This window comes from Ranitomeya variabilis, chromosome 2 (assembly GCF_051348905.1).
Source record: "Ranitomeya variabilis isolate aRanVar5 chromosome 2, aRanVar5.hap1, whole genome shotgun sequence".
NCBI lineage: Eukaryota > Metazoa > Chordata > Amphibia > Anura > Dendrobatidae > Ranitomeya > Ranitomeya variabilis.
Window position 1 is genome coordinate 193,367,235 of NC_135233.1, and position 25,612 is coordinate 193,392,846.

The window sequence follows — 25,612 nt, forward strand, 5'->3', positions numbered from 1 at the left end:
CTTGTTGCAGCAGGTAGCCGAAACAGCTGGTTACAGTGAACAACGTGCCTTACAGAAAGAAATCAGAGCTCTGATGCAGAGACAGCAGGTGGAGTTGACTGGTGGTGAAATTGGCCGGGTCACGGTGAGTGATTCAAACCCCATTGCGATACCCCCCAGGAGTGAAATGTTAATATGGTAATATGGTGTCGGGCATCTATAGGCCTTAGAGGTAAAGACTATCAGGCCTTGGTCGAACCTGTGTATTCAGATAACAGGCCTACCCTCCTGACAGCCAGAGGGGTGGTTGACGTCCGCAAGGGGAGGGTGCCAGTCCGTATTCTCAACTGTGGGGAGGAAGAGGTCCACCTAACCAAATACGTCACACTTGCTAAACTGTTAACTGTTAATAACAACGCGATACAGACACCCGGGCCCTTGGTTCCGCCCAGTCCAGCGGGAGACAATGGCGCTGCAGAGCAGTTGAAAGAATGGTGTCAGGAATTACATGTGGACATTGACTCGACCCCATCTCACCAGAAACAGGGGGCCTACAGGGTAGTTTGTGAGTATGAGCGGGTATTTAGTAAGCATCCCCTAGATTTCGGGCAGGTAAAAGGGATTCAACATCACATCCCCACGGGAGATCACCCGCCCATAAAAGAGAGGTACCGTCCTGTACCCCCAGCTCAGTATCAGTGTGCCAAGGACATGTTGCGAGAGATGAAGGAGGCTGGGGTAGTAAGAGACAGTTGTAGCCCCTGGGCAGCTCCATTAGTTCTCGTTAGAAAGAAAGATGGCACCATGAGGATGTGTGTGGATTACAGGCAATTAAACCGCATTACACATAAGGATGCATATCCCCTGCCCAGGATAGAGGAGTCCTTGGCTGCCCTGAAGTCTGCTAACTACTTCTCTACCTTAGATCTCACCAGTGGGTACTGGCAGGTTCCCGTGGCGGAGGCGGACAAAGAAAAGACGGCCTTCACGACGCCGATGGGTCTCTGCGAGTTCAACTATATGCCCTTCGGGTTGTGTAATGCCCCGGGGACGTTCCAGAGGATGATGGAGTGCTATCTGGGACACAAGAACTTTGAAACTGTGCTGCTCTATCTGGACGATGTCATTGTCTTCTCTAAAACCTATGAAGACCACCTGAAGCACCTGGCCGAGGTGTTTGAAGCTCTGTCCAACTTTGGCGCTTAAAGGTGAAACCGTCCAAATGCCATCTGCTAAAGCCCAAAGTGCAGTACCTGGGCCATGTGGTGAGTGCCGAAGGAGTAGCTCCAGACCCCGATAAGGTCACGGTGATCAAGGACTGGCCAAAGCCCGATAACCTCCATGAGGTCCGGCAGTTCCTCGGGTTGGTCGGCTACTACCGAAGGTTTATCAAAGACTTCACCAAAAAGGCCGCACCGCTGCAAGACCTGTTGGTGGGTCAATCCAAGAAGCCCAAGGGTAAGAGGGCCTCATTTGATTGGAACGATGGACTGGAAGAATCGTTCACATGCCTGAAGTCGGCGCTGACTGGAGAAGAGGTACTGGCTTACCCTGAATATGACCAACCGTTTGTGTTGTATACGGATGCCAGCAACGTGGGGCTGGGGGCCGTGCTGTCCCAGTTCCAGAAGGGCAAGGAAAGAGTAATCGCTTACGCCAGCAGGAAACTTCGCCCCACTGAGAGGAACCCTGACAACTACAGTTCCTTCAAGCTGCAGTTCCTTGCCGTTGTTTGGCCTGTGACGGAGAGGTTCAAACACTACCTGGCCTCGGCCAAATTCACCGTCTTCACGGACAATAATCCGTTAACGCACTTGGACACAGCGAAACTCGGTGCCCTGGAGCAGCGGTGGATGGCTCGATTGTCTAACTACGATTTCACCCTCAAGTACCGGGCAGGGCATAAGAATGTGAATGCCGATGCATTGTCCCGGATGCCTCACTTGTCAGAAACGGAGGAAGATCTGGAAGCGTTCGAGGAGGTGGAGATGCCCGCTTTCTATTGCCCCAAGGCATCCCAGTGCTCCCATCAGGTAGAGAACCGGCGCAAGAATAGACAAGGCGCCCCGTTGAATCCCCTGCCCCATCACGGGTGGGCAGAGAATCAGGATGGTGATCCTACGGTCCGTCGGGTGAAAGAGCTCCTGACGCAGGCAGGTTTGCATCCTGGCCCGGATGATCCGCCAGAGGCGTTGCAGCTGTGGAAGGAGAGGGGCAAGCTGTTTATTCACGATGGTAAGCTGTGCCGGAGGAGCATCGACCCCCGCACTCATGAATTGGTGTGGCAGATCGTGGTCCCAAGACAAGATGTGCCAATGGTCCTGGGAGCGTACCATGATGGGTCCGGACACTTCGGATGGAAGAAGCTAGAGAGGCTACTCCGTGGGAGGTTCTACTGGATTGGTATGAAGAGAGCCATCGAGAAGTGGTGTCGAGAGTGTGGCCCCTGTAGCCTGCGCAGGAAGGATCGTGATAGCCAACGGGCCCCCTTGCAGCCTATCATCACCAAACGGCCGCTCGAGTTGGTCGCGCTAGATCACGTGAAGTTGACCCCAAGCCGGTCAGGCTATATCTACGCTCTCACCATAGTGGACCACTACTCGAGATTCCTGGTAGTCGTGCCGGTCAAAGATCTAACGTCTAGGACGGCTGCCAAAACCTTCCAACAGTACTTCTGTAGACCTCATGGGTACCCAGAGAGGGTATTGACTGACCAGGGGCCAGCATTCGAAGCGGAAGTGTTTCAGGAATTCTGCAACCTCTATGGGTGTAAGAAGATAAGAACCACGCCCTACCATCCACAAACCAACGGGATGTGTGAGAAGATGAACCAGGTGGTGATCGACTTACTGAAGACCTTGCCGGTAGAGGAACGGAACTTGTGGCCCTCAAAGTTGCCGGACCTGGTGGATATGTACAATCACATCCCAGTGAATTCCACCAACTGCACGCCGGCATACCTGATGCGAGGAAGGTCCAGCAAGTTACCTGTGGACCTGGACATGGGGGTCCTGACCCCTGAGGATATCTCGCCAGATGCGGATTGGGATACGGAGAGGCAGCAAAAGTACCGCAGAGTGCAGGAATGCGTGGAAAGAAGTCTCGCTCAAGCCAGACAGAAACAGGAGAGGGATTACAACCAGCATGCTCCTGCAACTTTTTTGTCGCCTGGGGAGCAAGTACTCAAACGGAAGAGAAGGCTACACAAGCTTGATGACCAGTGGGAAACGGACCCGTATACCATCCTGCCATCCGATTTCGACAACACGAAGGTCTGCCTCATCAGCAAGGATGGAGGGGAAACCTCGACGGCAATATCAAGAGACCACCTTAAAGTGTGCCCTGACAAGTTGAGAGAGAGGGAAACAGCTCCAGGGACCTCCCCACCTGTGGAAGAGGAGAAGGTGATGCACACTGTTCTTGGTGATTTTCCCCAGTCTTGGACTCAGATCGATCAGGCGATTGTGGTACCCGTCCTAACATTCCGTCAACCGAACCTGCCAGAACTAATTGTGGGGCCAGGTCATCCAGGTTTGCAATCTCCGCAACTCCCGCCTGAAGATGCCATGCCCACCGTTGATCCGGCAAGTCCTCCCTCCGCTATCGGCGAATCCGCCGTACCCACTGCTGGTGGCAGCAGCCCAGAGAGCCCCAACATGCCAGTGATACCCAGACTCACTAGAAGCGTAGCTAGAAGACAGTGCACTACACCAGTGGTAGCAAGCATAGCGGGCCCTGTTAGGCCGATAGCTGCCCCTGCGCTGCGAAGGTCTACACGCAGCACCCAGAATCAAACTCCCCTCCGCTACAAAACGTGGAGGTATTAATGAAGGCTGCTACTTGGTTGAAAATGTTTGTGTGCATATCTTTTGTTATAGATTTTAAAAATGGACAACGGAGTAATGGACAGTGAATTGCTCCAAAAACTTCTAAGGGGACCCCTTTGTTTACCCGGAGTCCCCGCTGTTTCAAACACCGAACTGAGAGTCATAAACTGTGCATGACCTAACTTTCGCAACGTTCAAGAATCCTCACCTCCCGTAACGGGAAGCACTGTTATGTTTAATTGTTTATGTCATTTCAAAATTTTGCGTGTGTTTTCTATTAACATGTATTGTTGTTCTTACTTTCCCAGTCCGGGAGCACTGGATTTAACCGGGGGGGGGGGGGTGTGCAGCTCCCCAGAGTCCTGGTCATTGCAGTACTGATGCTCCGCCACTAAGGGGAGTGATGGTACGTCTGATAGCACTGAAGGAGTTCACCTGACCAGGTATCACAGACACACAGTACACTTCACACTCCGGCCACCAGGAGGAGTGGTTCTATATAGTAGGCCACTCCTCACAGTCTGGTAAAACTGGGGGTTGGACAGGAAGTCAGGGAGAAGAGAGCCCGGGAGAGTAAAAGAGAGGATCTGTCAAGGAGGGGATCCTGATAGCGGGCCTGAAAAGAGAGAGATTGTTACGGAGTCGCGCCTGCACTATCTTGCGGCGGCATCTTAAGAAAGGACACGAGGCGAAGGATACTGTGGAAAAGTGAGAAGAGTGATCACAGCATTTAGGAGAAGGCACCAGAAGGAGTCGTGCCGTGGGACCGAGGCAACATCCTTCTGAGGCGCATAGCCGGTGGCCGGGGCACCGAGAACGTAAGAGACTTTATGTACAACTTTGAACACGGCAGGACAGCTAATCATAGGTTGGTTGTCTCACCCAAATCGCCTAAGCAGACCAAGGAGGCAATTGTGGGAGAGGGGCGACTCTAGGGTCCCAGAATAGCTCCAGGCCTCCCCGTCATACAGGTGCGTCCTAGCCAGATCATCTGGGGGACAGAGAGGAAGAACATCGAACGCAGACACAGCGGTTGTGAGGACTATCCCGTGGTGCTCAGCAGGGAAGGACTACAACATATAGGCGCTAGGAGGTAGGCACTGATTTCCACCTGCAAGGAGAACCCTGGATGTGCCATCGGACCTGCTGGACTCTCACCGCCCGGTTAACCGTATTCCAGACTGAGGATCCTGAGCCTTCAGTAAAGAGGTAAAGAGACTGCAACCTGGTGTCCTCGTTAATTACTGCGACCGGCACTCCACCACATCATCACCACCACCCACACATCGAACTGTTATTCCTTTATTGGATCCCCCTTAACAGGGTCACAGGCCGGGGTCTAGCCACCGTGACATCGCCAGAGCAAGAAGGGAGACCCGGTACTTAGGACTCGGTGGCCCTGTGGTAGGGGGTGCTCCAACTGCAATGTGATATCTGCCTTTAACCCTTTTCTTGATTTGTCCCGATGTTTAATATGAATTGTATATTTATGTTCTGCTACTGAAATGTATGTGCTGTAGTAATATAGGGAAAGTGCAGGGTTCCTGTCTGGCCACTGGATGGGGGCACAATAAACATAGTATAGTAGGAATTAGGAAACCAGTATATAAATAGTTAAACATAGGAGGGGCACGGTGGATAAGACAGGAGGAACATCCTGATAGTTCTCAGTCAGGGTGAGGGTGCCCATTAGCTCAGAAAGGCTGGCTAGCCATGGGCAACTTCATGCAACGTTCAGCTCAAACCAAATGCCCAGCATAAAATATCCATGACCAAGATTGTTACAGAGGGATCTACAGCAGTGCAGCAGGGTGGGCAGCACCAAATTAGTGGGTCTGCAGCTGCCACCAGAAGACTAAGCAGTACGGGTAGGTCACCCAGGATGTGGCAGCTTATCGCGTGGATGGATGTCCTCAGGACTGGGGCGAATCGGTCGTTGGGGCACTGTAACGGATTAAGCCTGCACAGGGTAGACTGAGGATACGAAAGATACGGTCCATCCCAGAAGCGGGCTTAGTGACAGAGAGAGAAGGAAAGGGACAGAAGAGAAGTTGTATGTTGTGACCTCTGATGACGATGATGCTGGAAAGAATATAAATATGCTGTGTACAAGTCTCAGTAAAGTTGCTCCATTTAAAGTTGAAATGGACTGTGACTCCGTTATTTCTAAAGTGGATCCTGAAGTCCTCCAGAAACGTACAGAGGACCCTGATGGAGCTGTGAAAGGTGCTGCTGGCATGCTGAATGATGGGCAGCGTGTTTATGTGATGGGAGGCCAGGGCACACCGTTGCAGATGCTGGTGGCCACGACTACTGCCCTGCCTGTCCCTCACAACACCAACTCCACCCTAAGAAATTTCTGGAGGACTGTAATGTGCTTGCATAGTTTGGAGGTTCATATGACCATATTCAGACCTCAATACCTGAATGGGCCGCAGGTCTCCCGACCCAAACTTACAGCTTCATAGGCACAGCGTAGGCTCTAAGATTAAGTCAAGTGACACGTGAGTAGTTCGCGAAGGACCGTGAAGTACGGCTGTCTGCCCTGCCTTACTGGCGGCCGATAATTATTGTTATCACGGGTTTCACAGTGCGATGAGTATTTTTTCCTGCTAGTTCTGAATTTAAAACTTAGCAGGTGTGATGCTGATCTCAGGAGTACATTGCTGTTGAGAGAAGACAAGACACAGAATAATCTGGATTATAGTATGTTTTCTATAGGTTCTTCACTCACCAAACACGGTCCTCGCCGGCACAGACTCTCTGTTCAGCCAGAACGACACTTGGGACAGGATGACTGTCATTATACATGGGAGATACGTTTGGATGACAAAGTATCCAATCTTGCGCTTCAGGTGGAAGTGCGTGGTCATAACAATGTATTCACCTGAGAGGCAAACAAAAGAATAACTCAGTCCTCCATATACAATGTGAACGTCATGTCCAAGCCAAACGTTGTGCTTTCCTCCAAAATTGATAAATGAGCATTATCATTCCTCCAGTCAAAGGGCTAAACAGTCTGGCACTGTCAACACCAACTGGACAATGGCCATGTGTAAGATCAGCCAATCAGCTGCAGCCCATCACTGGGGGCAGCGGTCTTAATGATGCAGGGCCACTGATTGGCTGGGAAAAGTAAAGTTGATTTTGTCATTTTTACATAGATCAAGCCTGGGAAAGAAACACAAATATGTACAACTCCGTTCAGCTGCCGGGATCAGAATTTTCTATGATCCTGTCACCTGCAGACAGGTGTCACCTGTATTAGACAGCCTGGATGGATTTGATTTTTCTACTAACCCCCTCCAATATACTCCATGCAGACATGTGACTTATGTGTCCTCTACACGTCTCTGTGGGGTTAATGTATATGAAGATCCAGAGATCTATCTAGAATTTCTCACACAAAATGTATTTTTAACCTTATATAATTTTTTGTCTGTCTCTGAACCAACTATGGTTTGTAAGTAAAGAAGGGTTAGCCATAACTGTCACTTGATGTGAATATACTTCACATTTCCAACTTTTTGGATTACCCCTGAATAATTTTGATTCTCCTATAGCTATCATACAATGCAAGAACGTTCTAGGCTACTCTACAGTGGCATTCAACAATGTGGGCACCCCTAGTCAAAATTACTGTTATTGTGAACAGTTAAACTAATTGCAGATGAAGTGATCTCCAAAAGGCCTAAAGTTACAGATGACACATTTCTTTCGTATTTTAGGCATAAAATGTATATATTGTCATTTTTTACATTTTTAGAATTCGCTATAATCGTTAGGAAAGGCCAGGGGATGCAAATTTCCCAGCATTAAAACAAGGCAGACTCCTCGAATCTTGTGCCAAAAACAGCAACCATAGGTTCTTCTAAGCAGCTGCCTAGCACTCTGAAAATGAAAATGGTGGAGGTCCACAAAACTGGAGAAGGCGATAAGAAGATAGCAAAGCGCTTTCAAGTTGCTCTTTCCTCATTTAGAAATGGCAGTTACCAGGAACAGTGGAGGTCAATATAAGGTCTGGAAGACCAAAAAAACTTTCAGTGAGAGCTGCTCCTAGGATTGCTAGAGAGGCAAATCTGAACCCCCGCTTGATTGCAAAAGACATCCGGAAAGATTTAGACTGGAGTTGTGGTACATTGTTCTACCGTTCAGAGACACCTGCACAAACATGGCCTTCATGGAAGAGTCATCAGAAGAAAACCTCTCCTGTGTGGATGGATTCAATGAAATTTCAACAAATTGTTGATGCAAACATAACACCATCTGTAAAAAGCTGAAGATGAAAAGTGGATGGCTTCTACAAATGGATAATGATCCTAAACACACGTCAAAATCCACTTTAGATGACCTCAAAAGGCGCAAGCTGAAGGTTTTACAATGGCCTTCACAGTCCCCTGATCTGAACATCATTGAAAATCTTTGGCTAGACCTCAAAATAGCAGAGGATGGGAGACGACCCAGGAATCTCACAGACCTGGAAGAATTTTCCAAGAATGGATGAAAATCCCTCAAACAAGCATTGAAAGATTCTTGTCTGGCTACAAAAAGTGTTTATAAACGGTGATACTTTCAAAAGGGGTGCTACTAGGTACCAACCATGCAGGGTGCCCAATCTTTTGCATTGGACCATTTTTGCCTAAAATACAAAAGGAAATGTGCCATCTCTAACTTTAGGCCTTTTAGAGATCATTTCAGCTTCAACTTGCCTAACTGGTCACAATAAGAGTACTGTAATTTTGACCAGGGGTGTCCAAACTTTTACATGCCACTGTATATTCAATGTCTATCTTTGCAGTTATCTATAGTGGTTGTGTGAGTGCACCTATGTAAATAGCGCCTGTCGCCAGTTTGTGGCTGCCCTTTATATTTCTGGAAAGAGAGGGAAGGATTTTTCTCAATAACACATACACCATTAAAGGTCACAAGAATTCCTTATGAGGCCTTAAAGGACGCAACTTTCTAGCAAGAATTCACCAGTCTGGGGTTGCCCTTCTTATTTATAGAATAAGTACACTTATAATTACAAGCAGGCCAGTGGGGGTCTGGGTCCAGAGACCACCACAAATCGTGCAATTCCCCCGCTCCTAAGAAGTGCACATAGCTCCTGCCTGAGCACAGAGAGGAGTATGGCTTCATATCCTATGCTTTCCATTGACTCCATACTTGGAGTCTGAGTGATCAGTGGTGGTCTCAGGACCTGGACCCCACTGATTTAAGTTTAATTATAAGGGCACTAAAATATGAAAAAAAAAACATAAAAATATTTAGTTATTCTTTAAATAAAAAGGGCATCCCCAGACTGGTGATAGGTATTCTTTAAAGGGAACCTTCAGCCCAAACTGTGGGCAGCATGAATCCTGAAGTGTTTCAGAGAAAATATACTTTGAAGATCTATCCGAGGACCATAAGCGGAGACCTTCCAGCACTACTGCAGGTGATTGACAGATCTCTTCCTATGCAGATGCGGCGCCTCAGGGTCCTGGTCGTCGCCGTGGTATTGCTTTCCTCTCGAGGAGAGTGATGCTACTTTTGGAGGCAATGAAGGATAACTGCATCCAGGTAACACAATGCATGCAACATGTTCACACTCCAGACCAGAAGGGGGAGCTCTAAGCCTGTTTTAGGTGAACTCCCCTATAAGAACATCCTGAACTGGAGGGAAAGGGTCAGTTCCTGTCAGAAAGACAGAGGGAAAGGAAGCAGAGGAGCGTGTAGCCTGAAGTGCTACAGCTCCTGGGAAGAGACATTCAGAAGGCAGAACTGTACTGCAGTGAGCGTGAAGGAAGTCAGAGCAAAGGAGAGGATACCAGAAGGGAACCAGCCCTGCACAGGCTGCCTCCTTCTGAGGTGCAGAATCCCGGTAGCCGGAACACCGAGGGAGTAAGGAACTTTATGCTTTACTTCAGAGACCGGCAGGACAGCTAATTGCAAGTTACCTGTCCGCACCTACACCCAGGAGGCACGGTGGCACCCCTCAGAGGCCGGGGCGTGCTAGTCCATATAAACAGCCCCAAGCCACCAGTCATACGGGTATTGTCCTATCCTATATGGGGGACAGAGAGAGAGACACCACATCTGTGAGACTTTTATGTGAAGCCATAGGCAGTAAGGGACTGCACCACTGCAACGCAAGGGAAGGCTATTGATTTCCACTTGGACAAGGGGACTCTGGACTTGCCTCCAAACTGGCCGGACTCTGCCTGCCCTGTGATCCGGTGCCGTGGACTGTGGATGCTGAAGTCTTCAGTAAAGGTAAAGAGACTGCAACCTTGTGTCTTCGTTCTTCTCTGCGCCTCTAACCATACCATCATCTACACACCAGGAAGCTCTGGGGACATACTTCACCTGTGGGAAGGTATACCATCTAGCTGCCATAACATCACCCCAGCGGACCCCTTAAAGCAGCGTCACCCTGACCGAATACCACAGGTAGCGTCACGAACACAAACTTTATCCCTTTAAAGACCTTTTCCCTTTTACACGGACGTCCCAGGGCCACGGACCGGGTCAGCCACCGTGACATCCCCCTGTGAACCGCAGGACCCTATACCGAGTACCCCACGGCACCATGGGGGCGATCCACAGACACAGGAGACACCTGATAATTACCTGCAGTGCTGGGAAGAGTTGGACTAGTCTGGTATCTGGCTATAGGCCCTGGCCGGCTCTTCCCAGCACTACTGCGGGTGATTGACAGGTCTCTTCCTATGTAGACGCAGAAGACACCTGATAGTTATCTGCAGTGCTGGGAAGAGCTGGACTAGTCTGGTATCTGGCTATAGGCCCTGGCCGGCTCTTCCCAGCACTACTGCAGGTGATTGACAGGTCACTTCCTATGTAGACACAGGAGACACCTGATAATTACCTGCAGTGCTGGGAAGAGCTGGATTAGTCTGGTATCTGGCTATGGTCCCTGGCCGGCTCTTACCAGCACTACTGCGGGTGATTGACAGGTCTCTTCCTATGTAGACACAGGAGGCACCTGATAGTTATCTGCAGTGCTGGGAAGAGCTGGACTAGCCTGGTATCTGGCGACAGGCCCTGGCCGGCTCTTCCCAGCACTACTGCAGGTGATTGACAGGTCTCTTCCTATGTAGATGCAGAGGACACCTGATAGGTATCCGCAGTGCTGGGAAGAGCTGGACTAGTCTGGTATCTGACTATGGGCCCTGGCTGACTCTTCCCAGCACTACTGCAGGTGATTGACAGGTCTCTTCCTATGTAGATAGAGGAGACACCTGATAATTACCTGCAGTGCTGGAAAGAGCTGGACTAGTCTGGTATCTGGCTATGGTCCCTGACTGGCTCTTCCCAGCACTACTGCGGGTGATTGACAGGTCTTTTCCTATGTAGATACAGGAGACACCTGATAGTTATCTGCAGTGCTGGGAAGAGCTGGACTAATCTGGAATCTGGCTATGGGCCATGACCGCCTCTTCCCAGCACTACTGCGGGTGATTAACAGGTTAACAGGTCTCTTCCTATGTAGACACAGGGGACATCTGATAGTTATCTGCAGTGCTGGGAAGAGCTGGATTAGCCTTGTATCTGACTATGCGCCCTGGCCGGCTCTTCCCAGCACTACTGCGGGTGATTGACAGGTCCCTTCCTTTGTAGACACAGAAGACACCTGATAGTTATCTGCAGTGCTGGAAAAAGCTGGACTAGCGTGGTATCTGGCTATGGACCCTGGCCGACTCTTCCCAGCACTACTGCGGGTGATTGACAGGTCTCTTCCTATGTAGATACAGGAGACACCTGATAGTTACCTGCAGCGCTGGGAAGAGCTGGACTAGCCTTGTATCTGACTATGGGCCCTGGCCGGTTCTTCCCAGCACTACTGCGGGTGATTAACAGGTTTCTTCCTATGTAGACACAGGAGACACCTGATAGTTATCTGCAGTGCTGGGAAGAGCTGGACTAGTCTGGTATCTGGCTATAGGCCCTGGCCTGTTCTTCCCAGAACTACTGCGGGTGATTGACAGGTCTCTTCCTATGTAGACACAGGAGACACCTGATAGTTATCTGCAGTGCTGGGAAGAGCTGGACTAGTCTAGTATCTGGCTATGGGCCCTGTCTGGCTCTTCCCAGCACTACTGAAGGTGATTAACAGGTCTCTTCCTATGTAGACTCTGGAGACACCTGATAGTTATCTGCAGTGCTGGGAAGAGCTGGACTAGTCTGGTATCTGGTTATAGGCCCTGGCCGGCTCTTCCCAGCACTACTTTAGGTGATTGACAGGTCTTCATATTATATAATATACCTGGCTGCAAACATGCAACCTTGCTGCCATTCCTTCTCCCCGCAGTTTGGGCAGCTTGGATCGCTTACAGGGTCCCTATAAGTTTTCCACTACAAATAATCTAGATAAGGATATAGTCCGTGGAACGCCAGGTCTTTAATAAGGCTAAAAATATATATTTCACACACTAAAATACATTTGTCACTTGACAGTTGTCAGTACGTACCTGTGCTGGAGCGAATGGTTTCAGTTCCTACTACTAAACCTAACAGGTCATATTGATTGAGTCTGGAGCCATCCGGAGCCACAGCAACAGATTTATCAGAACCATTGGTCCAGGCATAAACCACTTCAGTACTGGGATAAGCATCTGCGGAGGGAACAAAGCACCACCAGGATTATTTTCCATGTAGTACCATCACTAAAAACCATTGCTGGATTTCACTTACCGTACTTTGTGTGAACTTTCCCATGATATTGTGTGTGAATACGGACTGTGTGAATTGTGCCTAGAATAGGGCTTGTAATGTTTGTTCTTGGTGAAGATAAAGCCATGCCTCTACTGGACTTGATGAGCTGACGGACAGGCGAGATTCTGTTTTACCTTCTATAAATTGTCTCTCTTATTCCAAACCTTAGTTTTGTCTATTTGTTGCTAACCATCAACAATATGTGTATACTGTATATACCGTATATATATATTACATTGTGAAAAATTCTTGATTTTAATCTCGATTTTCTTATTTTTGTTAAACAAGCTAAGACAAAATTGAATAAAGTATTTTTTATGGCTTAACATCAAAGGCAAAATACAGTCAGGTTCAGAAATATTTGGCCAGTGATTGGATCTTCTTGATTTCAGCTCTGCAGGCTGATATTTTGCAATTTTGGATTTAAAATGAAACAACTGAGATGTAATTGAATAAAATGTTCATTTTAAATACTTTGTAGAGAATCCTTTGGAGCAATGATGGCCTGAAGTCTGGAGGCCATGGACGTCACCATCGCTAGTTTCCTCTTGTGTGAGACTTTGCCCCCTTTACTGCAGTGACTTCATTTGTCGCTTGTTTGTGGCTCTTTCTGCTTTTTGTTTTGTCTTCAGCCTGTGAAATGCTGCTCGATGGACTGAGATCTGGTGATGATTGCAAAATATCCCATCTCTTTCTTTCACAGGATGTTTTGGGTCATTGTCTGTCTGGCCTGTGAAGTGTCGTCCAATCCTCCTTGCTGCATTTGGTAGAATCTGAGCAGAAAGTATGGCCCTGTACACACAGGATTCATCCGGCTGCTTAGATCTTTAGTAGAAAAAAACGAAATTTCCAGCTTACTCTTGATAAAATATAAATCTTTAATCCAAATGGTTAAAATAGCAGTACAAGCTCCATGGACCCACCATGAACCCCTGAGGGTGAGCGACGCGTTTCGACTGACAAGCAGTCTTTATCCAAGCTAATTTACCCCACACAGACACCGTTATTTAAGGACCCGACAGCCAATAAGATTTCTATATACAAATCACATGGTATAATCAATGAACAGGTCCTGAAAATATGTGAATGAAACATATAAAAATACAAAAAAATATATACAAGAATGAAACAAATGAGAAACAAATATATACAAATATAACAAATATAAATTAAGCTGCAAAATAATGACGGAAATCAGTAGTGAAACATAATTTCATTTCTGCGGTTGAGTCCATCAGGAAATCTTGTGCCCAGCATGAAAATCCAATATGCTTCACGGGTGAGTAAAGTTCTATGTAAATCACCCCCGCGGTGAGGTTTATTAACCCTCTCGATGCCAGAAACTCTAAAAGATGAAATGTCACGTGAATGATAATCTATAAAATGTTTGGCTGCAGAAGAAATGTTGCGATTAAAATTCCTTTCATTAGAAATATCATGCAGATGCTCAGAAACACGAGTTTTTAACTTACGAATAGTGCAACCGACATAAGATTTATTGCAGGCAACACAATCAATTTTATATATTACAAAACGGGTATTGCAATTAATAAATTTATTTATATAAAAAATATTAGAACCCGTATAATCAGTAAAAGATTTGGTGGTAATCATTTGTCTGCAGGTGGAACAATTACGGACATTACATTTATAGCTACCTTTACAACTCAGCCATGTAGGTTGCGGTTTCTCAGAAATAAATAGACTGGGTGATAAAATATTCCCAAGAGTGGGTGCTCTCCTAGCTACAACATTGCATCCATCTTGTAAGATTTTAAATAGAATTGGATCTTCATATAAAATTGGAATAAATTTATTAATGAGAGTTTTAATTTTGTGAAATTGAGGACTATATTGTAAACAAACAAATGGTTTGTCAATCTTTTGATTAATGGCTAAATTAGTACTAGATACAACATTTCTATTATCATTAATGTTACTGTTCGAAATGTTACCTGAATTATGCGTTACATCGGAATTCAAACGAATACCAGGAGATGCAATGTTGAGGGCTCTGTTAAGCATCCAGTTGGGATAACCCCGTTTGTTGAATTTGACGCAGGATTTGGCAAGATCTTGTTTCAAAAAATTATTATTGTTGCAATTTCTCTTCAGTCTAATGAACTCGCCAACCGGAACCGAACGAACAGTATGTCTGGGGTGGCTGCTCTTTGCATGCAAGATAGAATTCCCTGCCAATGGTTTAAAATAAGTTTGAGTAGATATTAATTCATCTGCCACACCCGTCAGTTCCAAATCAAGAAATGAAATTTTAAATTTATTATGAACAAAAGTGAACCTGATATTGAAATCATTATTATTAATATACAAAATGAAATCCGGTATGGCAGATACATCGCCCCTCCAAATGATGAGTGTGTCGTCGATGTATCTGCCATACCAGAATATGTGGGAAGAAAAATGATTAGAATGGGAAAATAAAAAATGATGTTCCCAATACGCCATAACCAAATTTGCCAGGGAAGGTGAAAACTTCACCCCCATTGCAACACCGGTACACTGCAAATAATAAGAAGAATTGAAAGAAAAAAAATTGTGAGTCAACAGAAAAAAAGTTACTTGCAACATGTATTGAATCAAATCCTGTGAATAATGGCTGTATAAACGTAAATGAAATTCCAACGCCTGAAGTGCTAAATTATGAGGAATGCACGTATACAAAGAAATTACATCGCAACTGAGCCATGAAAAGTCAGCTAGCCATGTTTTATGTGACATTACATCAATTATGTCTTTGGTGTCTCTAATATGCCCTGGCAATTTCAAAACTAACGGCTGCAATAAAGAGTCTAACCACTGACCCATGCGTTCATTTATAGATCCAATGCTGGAAATTATCGGACGCATCGGAGGACAGTCGTGGTTTTTATGGATCTTAGGCAGACCGTGCATTATTGGAGTCACGGGATGTGAAATTATTAAGAAATCCGCTTGTTTTTTGGATATAACACCTAAGGATAAACCATCTTGTATCATATCATCCATTTTCTTTTTAAAATTAATGGTGGGATCCAAACTTAGTTTACTGTAAGTGGTGGTGTCCGATAGTAAATCCATAATGGCTTTCTCATATTGCAAAGAGTCCATAATAACAACCACTCCTCCCTTATCACTCATTTTTATGGTGATGTCCTTCATGTCCTGGATTTCCTTAATGATATTTCTTTGTTTTTTTGTCAAATTTGATGTGCATGGTACCGATTCTCCATATTTAAGTTGTTTAAGTTCCCGTTCGAGAACTTCTTGAAAGCGATTCATGCAATCTGCTCTGGATTGAATTGGGTAAAAAAAAGGATTTTTTAGTTTCAGCTGATTAGACTGATTGATAGGAGGATGGGAAATGGTGTCATGATCCTGCAATTCTTGTAATGTCAATAAGGTTAGTTGTTCCTGAAAATCAAGCGAATGAAATTCATTTTTTGTAATGACAGTCTGGTCATCACAAATATCAGGATCGTCAGCCCAAAAATGTTTTTTTACCGTTAAATTACGGACAAATTTATTAATATCCAATAAAGTGGTAAATAAATTAAAATTGTGATCTGGAACAAAATTAAGTCCATACGACAACAATTTTAACTGTTCGTCCGAAAAATTACGAGAAGAAAGATTTAATACATTGTTAGGACTTATTTCGGTGTGAATTTCTTCTGGCGTGTTTGCATGCCAGAACTGCCTTCTATGTTTCCGGCCGCCACGCCTTTTGCGTTTTTTGATTTGTTCATGCTCTTGGTAGTGCTGCATGCAGAAGATTCATTTAAAGACGCATCTGACACACTGGAACCATAATCTCCAGAATCTCCTTCATGAGAACTAAAACTGACATATCTCCTAGAGTGTCTCCTTTTATAATTGTTCTGTCTTAAAATAGATTTAGGAGTTCTAGAAAAAGAATCCCATTCATAGACTTTATTGGATGTATAATCCTCCAAATCACGTTGGAATTTTCTCTTTTTTCTAAGCATAATACCATCCTCTAGTTTAGTTAATTCATCCTGAATTTTTGTGAAACATATATTTTCATCCAAAACAACATTGTGAGAGTTCAATTCACTTTTAGCACTGTCAATGTCTTTCTGTATGATAGATAGTTTGAGTTCTTCATGCTTAATAATCAAACGCATTAAATTAAGTGAACATGTGCTTAAAATTGAATTCCACTCATTTGAGAATGTTTCACTAAAGTTGGTGGTAGATTTTTTCTTTATTCGTAAGCCTCTGGGAATCATGTCCTTTGAGACATAATTTTGCAACGTTGTTAAATCCCACCAAACTTTAGTTTCTTGAATCATAGATTTTTGTAACTGAGCAAAAATGTCTGTAACATCCACAGAATCGCCATTGGTATAAGGCACATCAGAGAAGACTTGTGCAGCCTTCTGGGCACGATTTCTAGCAATTTCCGCCATATTGCAGTAAAAATATATTGTGCAACAAAAAAATTTTTCTTTTCTCAAAAAACCAAATAAAATAAAATAACAATGAATGAAAATCAAGGATATACGTTACCCTCATGAAATAGTGGGGTGGTGGGTCCAGAATTGAGGAGCCAAAAAATTTGGATCAGGTGCAAGGCAATCGGCATCACATGAGAAGGAAAGAAAACTGGGGAGCCAGCTCACTGATCCTGAAGAGAAGCACGGAAGCAGTCCCAATAAAACGTGGTGAATAGAAAAAAACGAAATTTCCAGCTTACTCTTGATAAAATATAAATCTTTAATCCAAATGGTTAAAATAGCAGTACAAGCTCCATGGACCCACCATGAACCCCTGAGGGTGAGCGACGCGTTTCGACTGACAAGCAGTCTTTATCCAAGCTAATTTACCCCACACAGACACCGTTATTTAAGGACCCGACAGCCAATAAGATTTCTATATACAAATCACATGGTATAATCAATGAACAGGTCCTGAAAATATGTGAATGAAACATATAAAAATACAAAAAAATATATACAAGAATGAAACAAATGAGAAACAAATATATACAAATATAACAAATATAAATTAAGCTGCAAAATAATGACGGAAATCAGTAGTGAAACATAATTTCATTTCTGCGGTTGAGTCCATCTAATATTTTTTATATAAATAAATTTATTAATTGCAATACCCGTTTTGTAATATATAAAATTGATTGTGTTGCCTGCAATAAATCTTATGTCGGTTGCACTATTCGCAAGTTAAAAACTCGTGTTTCTGAGCATCTGCATGATATTTCTAATGAAAGGAATTTTAATCGCAACATTTCTTCTGCAGCCAAACATTTTATAGATTATCATTCACGTGACATTTCATCTTTTAGAGTTTCTGGCATCGAGAGGGTTAATAAACCTCACCGCGGGGGTGATTTACATAGAACTTTACTCACCCGTGAAGCATATTGGATTTTCATGCTGGGCACAAGATTTCCTGATGGACTCAACCGCAGAAATGAAATTATGACCCGAGATCAGACCCCACAGTGTGAATAAATCAGAAGACACCGCGGGGCGGGATCTCGGTCAGCGCGGCCGCACAGGTGCAGTCAGCCTGACATCAAATGATGTCAGAAGAAGGGCAGCGCTAACTGCGCATGGCCAAGGGATAACATAACAGCACAGGCTCCGAGACAGATTCAAACAACGCTCAGGAGGAGGCGCACGGCACCAAGGGGGTTAGGAATGACGGCTGTGCCGCGTCTGATTAGGGGGAAAGACCCGCCTCCCTGGCGATTTCACGGTATGAGGGGGCACATTTTATAAGTGTTTATTTCAGCGGGTGCAAGGAGCATAACTAAAAGAGCCACCTTGTCAGAATGCAGCATTAGTGCTGCACAAGGTGGCTCTTTTAGTTACAAACGCCTGGGGGGGTGACAGGTTCCCTTTAAGGCTGATTAATGGTTACACCTTGTGATGAACTCTCTGGATTTGTGCTCATGAATAGAGATGAGCGAATTTGATCGGGTCCCTGCTTTTTTGGCAAGCTACAGCGCTTACCGAATAAACTACAGCTGAGCATGGAGCGCGCCGACATGGAGCATGCCGGCTGAACAGCTCTTCGGCTCTGCAGCTGCATGTGTCGCAGCTGTGTCACAGTCACAAAACACAGGCTCTCCATGCATGTGTTGTGATTGTCACACAGTCGCGACACATGCAGCTGCGGAGCCGAACATCTGATCAGCCGGCGCGCTTCATGTATCCGGATTTCCCCTGTAGCTTATTCGGTAAGCGCTATAGCTTGCCGAATAAGCAGCGACCCGATCAAATTCGCTCAGCTCTACTCATGAATTCTTCTCTTTATGGTAAACTTAGATATTGAGACACCAACTTCATGGAGAGTGTTCTTCACTTGGCTGGATGTTGTGAAGGGGTTTTTCTTTACCATGGGAAGGATTCTGTGATCATGCAGCACTGTTGTCTTCTGTGGATGTCCAGGTCTTTTTGAGTTCCCAAGCTCACAAGTGCACTTGTTTTTTTTTTTGCAGAATGTACCAAACTGTTGATTTGCCCTCTTCTAACATTTCTACTACATCTCTGATGGATTTTTTTCTTTTATCCTAATGATGGTTTGTTTTTCTTTCATTCGGAGCTCCTATGACTGCATGTTGTGGGTTCACAGCAACAGCTTCCAAATGCAAATACCACACCTGGAATCAGCTCCAGACCTGTTTAATTGATGATGGATTAATGCAGGAAAAGCCCATGCAGCTCATTAAAGAGCTTTGGAGATAAATGTCCAATTACTTTTGGTCGCATTAAAAAGAGGCAGCTACTTGTTAAAGAGCTGTAATTCCTATAGCCTCACTCCAATTAGGGTGTGAACACCCTCAAATTAAAGTTGAGTCAGCAGGTTAAGCTCATCTACTATATAATTGTCTAAGGGTCACTTCCGTCTGTCTGTCCTTCTGTCTGTCTGTCTGTCACGGATATTCATTGGTCGCGGCCTCTGTCTGTCATGGAAATCCAAGTCGCTGATTGGTCGCGGCAAAACAGCCACGACCAATCAGCGACGGGCAGAGTCCGGCGGCAAAATGGCCGCTCCTTCTTCCCTACAGTCAGTGCCCGCTCCATACTCCCCACAGTCAGCGCTCACACAGGGTTAATGACAGCGGTAACGGACCGCGTTATGCTGCGGTGTAATGCACTCTGTTACCGCTGCTATTAACCCTGTGTGACCAACTTTTTACTATTGATGTTGCCTATGCGGCATCAATAGTTAAAAGATCTAATGTTAAAAATAATAAATAAAAATAAAAATAGTTATATACTCACTGTCCATCGGCCCTTCGGATCCAGAACCGGCCTTTCCCGCTCCTCGCGACGCTCCGGTGACCTTTCCATGCATTGCGGTCTCGCGAGATGATGATGTATCGCATCATCTCGCAAGACCGCAATGCACTCTTGGGACCGGAGCGCGCGAGGAGCGTCGGTAACCGCTTCGCCTGGATCTGGGGCCAACGGAAGGTGAGTATATAACTATTTTTTATTTAAATTCTTTTTTTTTAAAGGTATATGATGCCCACATTGCTACTGTATATACTGCGTGGGCTGTGCAATATGTTATGTGGGCTGTGCAATATGCTATGTGGGCTGTGCAATATAATACGTGGGCTGTGCAATATAATACGTGGGCTGTGCAATGTACTACATGGGCTGTGCAATATAATACGTGGGCTGTGCAATATAATATGTGGGCTGTGCAATATACTATGTGGGCTGTGCAATATACTATGTGGGCTGTGCAATATACTACGTGGGCTGTGCAATATAATACGTGGGCTGTGCAATATACTCCGTGGGCTGTGCTATATACTATGAGGGATGTGCAATATAATACGTGGGCTGTGCAATATAGTACGTGGGCTGTGCAATATAATACGTGGGCTGTGCTATATACTACGTGGGCTGTGCAATATAATACGTGGGCTGTGCAATATAATACGTGGGCTGTGCAATATACTAGGTGGGCTGTGCAATATACTACGTGGGCTGTGCAATGTACTACGTGGGCTGTGCAATGTACTATGTAGGCTGTGCAATGTACTGCGTGGGCTGTGCAATATACTACGAGGGCTATGCAATATACTACGTGGGCTGTGTTATACACTATGTGGCCTGTGTTATACACTACCTGGTCTGTGTTATACACTACATTGGCTGTATTATACACTACGTGGCCTGTGTTATACACTACGTCGGCTGTTTTATACTCGTAGATCACTCTTGTTAGCCAATTATATGCAATATTTTTTGTGATGTTTTGGCTATAGAAGTGCAGAGCTGCTCTCATACTGTTCTGTGCTTACATAGGAAACCATAATTTTCACTATATACAGAATTATCACAGTATACAGAGAAACCAGTCAGACAATCGCAAATTCAAATTTCAAGTAAAATATAAGCTAAATAATAAAAAAAATAGGTCTTATCCCCTTCCCGAACTTAGACGTACTGGGTGCTGATATTACAGCTGACACCCGGCTCTCACTGCCAAGAGTGGTGCCCGCAGTCAATACTGATCAAGGCAGGTTAACCATCTAAATGCCTCGATCGACATTGATCACAGCATTTAGAAGGCAGGCACAGGGAGGGGGCCCCCAATGCCCTCAAATCGGAGCCCCTGCAACGTAATCGCGGGGGTCTGATCATTGCCATGGTGACCTGATGTCGTCATGATGACATCCGGTTCATGAGGCTACGGCAAGACCCTTAGACCATGCGCAGAGCACAGTCTGAGGGACTTGTGTCAGTGCAGCACTAAGGCCGGGGACACACACAACGTATAAAAAAACGGTCCGTTTTTCACGGACGAGAATCGCACAAATGTTTCCAAAACAGTGATCCGTGTGCAGTGCGAGGATGCGATTTCCTCGCATCAAATGATCCCTTTGACATCCGTGTGACATCCGTATGGCATCCGTATGCCGAGATTTTCTCGCAGGCTTGCAAACCCGACATCTAATGGATTTATGTGCTCAAATGTTCGTTAAAAAATATATACAGTATATATATATAGATATGTCATTGAGACACATATATATATATATTCTGTATTTATATTTCATTAAGCGCGATATCTGTGAAAAGCCGGTAATTCAATTGCCGGCTTCTCATTTCTCCTTCACAAACCCGACAGGATATGAGACATGGTTTACATACAGTAAACCATCTCATATCCCCTTTTTTTTTGCATATTCCACACTACTAATGTTAGTAGTGTGTATGTGCAAAATTTGGCCGCTGTAGCTGCTCAAATAAAGGGTTAAATGGCAGAAAAAATTGGCGTGGGCTCCCGCGCAATTTTCTCCGCCAGAGTAGTAAAGCCAGTGACTGAGGGCAGATATTAATAGCCAGGAGAGGGTCCATGGTTATTGGCCCCCCCGTGGCTAAAAACATCTGCCCCCAGCCACCCCAGAAAAGGCACATCTGGAAGATGCGCCTATTCTGGCACTTGGCCACTCTCTTCCCACTCCCGTGTAGCGGTGGGATATGGGGTAATGAAGGGTTAATGCCACCTTGCTATCACTCTAGCTAGCACTCGGCCCAATGTTAATCTATGGTTCAGCTCCCATCATCCGATATTTTCTCCACCGTATTTATTAATTTCAGGTCCTGAATGCAGAAATAGGCATCAGGACCTGAAATTACGTCACGGCTTGCTGTGATTGGCCGCGTCGCGGTCACATGGGCGGCACACAACCAATCACAAGCCGTGACGTAATTTTAAAAGGGGTTAAAATAATTTAGAAGCAGGAGCCCTGCAAATGCAGCTGTGCTCGTGCTTGTAATTCCCCGGCGAATGAAGGAAATGTAGGTAATTGACCTACATTTCCTTCAGTCGCGGTGATGCGCCCCCTGGTGGATGTCCTCATATGACCTGGAGCGTGGGAAAAAGTTCCCAGGCTGCAGTTTCCTTCATTCGCCGGGGAATTACAAGCACGAGCACAGCTGCATTTGCAGGGCTCCTGCTTGTAAATTATTTTAACCCCTTCAGATGGATTACCTCGTGGGACGTGACGGGTCAGCAGAAGGTATGTATATTGTGGGTTTATTGTTTTGCCAAGCGAGGGTCTGCAAATGGATTGAGAGAGCAATAAAATATTAAAACAACCGCTGTGTTTATTTCATTAAAATACTTTTAAATCATGTGTGTGTGTGTTTTTTAACCCTTTCAAACAATTGGATTAATAATGGATAGGTGTCATAATTGACGCCTCTCCATTATTAATCTGGCTTAATGTCACCTTACAATAGCAAGGTGGCATTAACCCTTCATTACCCCATATCCCACCGCTAGACGGGAATGGGAAGAGAGTGGCCAAGTGCCAGAATAGGCGCATCTTCCAGATGTGCCTTTTCTGGGGTGGCTGGGGGCAGATGGTTTTAGCCACGGGGGGGCCAATAACCATGGACCCTCTCCTGGCTATTAATATCTGCCGTCAGTCACTGGCTTTACCACTCTGGCGGAGAAAATTGCGCGGGAGCCCACGCCAATTTTTTCCGCCATTTAACCCTTTATTTTAGCAGCTACAGCGCTGAAATTTTGCACATACACACTACTAACATTAGTAGTGTGGAATATGCAAAAAAAAAGGGGATATGAGATGGTTTACTGTATGTAATCATGTCTCATATCCTGTCGGGTTTAGGCAGGAGAAATGAAAAGCCGGTAATTGAATTACCGACTTTTCACTAACACCGCTGCTTATTTCTCGCAAGTCACACTGCTGGTCTGTGTGGAATCCGTATTTTTCTCGCCCCCATAGACTTTCATTGGCGATTTTTTTGCGCAATACGCTGACAAACGCAGCATGCTGCGATTTTGTATGGCCGTAGAAAGCCGTATAATACTGAACCGTAATATACGGCTGATAGGAGCAGCCCCATTGAGAATAATTGTGCCGTTTATTTTGCGAGTTTTACGGACGTATTTTCTGCGCTCTTAGGCCATGTGCACACGTTAAGTATTTTTCGCGTTTTTTTCGCGTTTTTTCGCTATAAAAACGTGACAAAAACGCGAAAAAAACGCTTACATATGCCTCCTATTATTTTAAGTGTATTCCGCATTTTTTGTGCAAATGTAGCCTTTTTTTCAGCGAAAAAATCGCATCGCGGAAAAAAAAGCAACATGTTCATTAAAATGCGGAATTGCGGGGATTCCGCACACCTAGGGGTCCATTGATCTGCTTACTTCCCGCACGGGGTTGTGCCCACGATGCGGGAAGTAAGCAGATTATGTGCGGTTGGTACCCAGGGTGGAGGAGAGGAGACTCTCCTCCACGCACTGGGCACCATATAAGTGGTCAAAAAATAAGAATTAAAATAAAATATAGTCCTATACTCACCCTCGATGTCTTCCCGCCTCCACTGCACGCTGTCGCTTCGGTTCCTGTAGCTGGTGTGCGGTGAAAAGACCTGCCGATGACGTCACTGTCCTGTGATTGGTCGTGAGCGGTCATGTGACCGCTCACGTGACCGTGACGTCACGGAAGGTCCTGTGCGCACAGACCAGCTATAGGAAGACGAACGGACGCCGCTGATGAGATGTCTGGGTGAGTATAAGCATTTTTTTATTTTTTTTATTTTTTTTAAACATTCTATCTTTTACTATAGATGCTGCAAAAGCTGCATCTATAGTAAAAAGTTGGTCACACTTGTCAAACGCTATGTTTGACAAGTGTGACCAACCTGTCAGTCAGTTTTCCAAGCGATGCTACAGATCGCTTGGAAAACTTTAGCATTCTGCAAGCTAATTACGCTTGCAGAATGCTAAAAAAAGGCGAAAAAAAAGGAAAAAAAACGCCAAAAAAAAAATGTGGATTTCTTGCAGAAAATTTCCGGTTTTCTTCAGGAAATTTCTGCAAGAAATCCGCAACATGTGCACATACCCTTACGTCCGTAAAACTCGCCAGTGTGACGCCGGCCTTATAAATCATTGCAGTGCCTATGCATTGCAATGGTTTATAACAACAATCAGGTTGCTGAATGTCAAAGACCAATGTGAGACAAAGAAAAAAAAGTTTAAAAAATTGTAAACTTTTTTTTTTTTAAAAATCATAAAATATTGAAAAGATAACTTATTCTACCGATAAATTTCTATTTTTATGCAAAAAAAATACACAAAAAGTATACATCTTTGGTATTGCCACATCCACAACAACTGCCTGATAAAACTGTCATACTAGTGAACCTCTTCAGTGAATGCCGTAAAAAAATTAAAAAAGGGTCAAAAAATGATACTTTTTCATTATATGACCAAACAAAAAATGGAATAAAACGCTATCAAAAAGACAAATTTAAATAAAAATGGTAGCAATGAAAACGTCTTCTTGTCATGCAAAAAATAATCCACCATACAGCTCCATGAGTGGAAAAATAAAAAAGTTATAGCTCTCAGAATAAAGCATTACAAAAATAATATTTTGTTCTGTAAAATAGTTTTCATTGTGTAAAAGTGCCAAAACATAAAAAAAGAGATATAAATATGTAATCGTACTGACCCGAAGAATAAAGCTGCCTTATCAATTTTACCACACACATAAAAAAAACCCAAAAAACAATTCCTAAATTGCTGTTTTTTTATCATTCTGCCTCCCAAAAATCGGAGTAGAAGGCGATCAAACTATGTCATGTGCCCAAAAATGGTACCAATAAAAACAAACTTGTCCCAAAAAAACAAGCCATAACATGACTCTTTTGAACAAAATATAGAAAAATTATAGCTCTCAAAATATGGCAATGCAAAAACTTTTTTTTGCAATAAAAAGCGTCTTAGTGTGTGACAGCAAACAAACAGAAAAAAAAACTATATAAATCTGGTATCTCTGTAATCGCACCGACCCTAAGAATAAAGTTGCCTAATCAATTATACCATATGAGGAATGGTGTAAAAAATAAATAGAGCCAATTTTTCACTTCTTCACTATTGATTTGTTCATGCTGCCTCCCAAAGATTGCACTAAGGCTCAGCTCACATTTATCCTGCGCTCTGCTCTGAGTGCTTGCACTGAGGTGTCTGTGTAAACTTCCGAAGTAAGTAATTCAGACGGAACCCCTGGTGGAAGATTCCCTATAACAAGGCACTGTGGA

The 25,612-nt window shown here is 44.7% G+C and overlaps 1 protein-coding gene across 4 annotated transcripts in view; it reads right to left on the minus strand.

The window, feature by feature from the left end:
* GABRA3 (gamma-aminobutyric acid type A receptor subunit alpha3) overlaps window positions 1-25,612 on the minus strand; it is a 161,936-nt gene that overhangs the window by 14,665 nt on the left and 121,659 nt on the right. For all 4 annotated transcript variants that reach the window (XM_077283362.1, XM_077283363.1, XM_077283360.1 and 1 more), the window contains exons 7-8: window positions 12,278-12,421; window positions 6,541-6,693 (exon numbers count right to left, since the gene is read on the minus strand). In XM_077283362.1, the coding sequence (XP_077139477.1) occupies window positions 6,541-6,693; window positions 12,278-12,421 (297 nt within the window). The remainder of the gene's footprint in view (window positions 1-6,540; window positions 6,694-12,277; window positions 12,422-25,612) is intronic.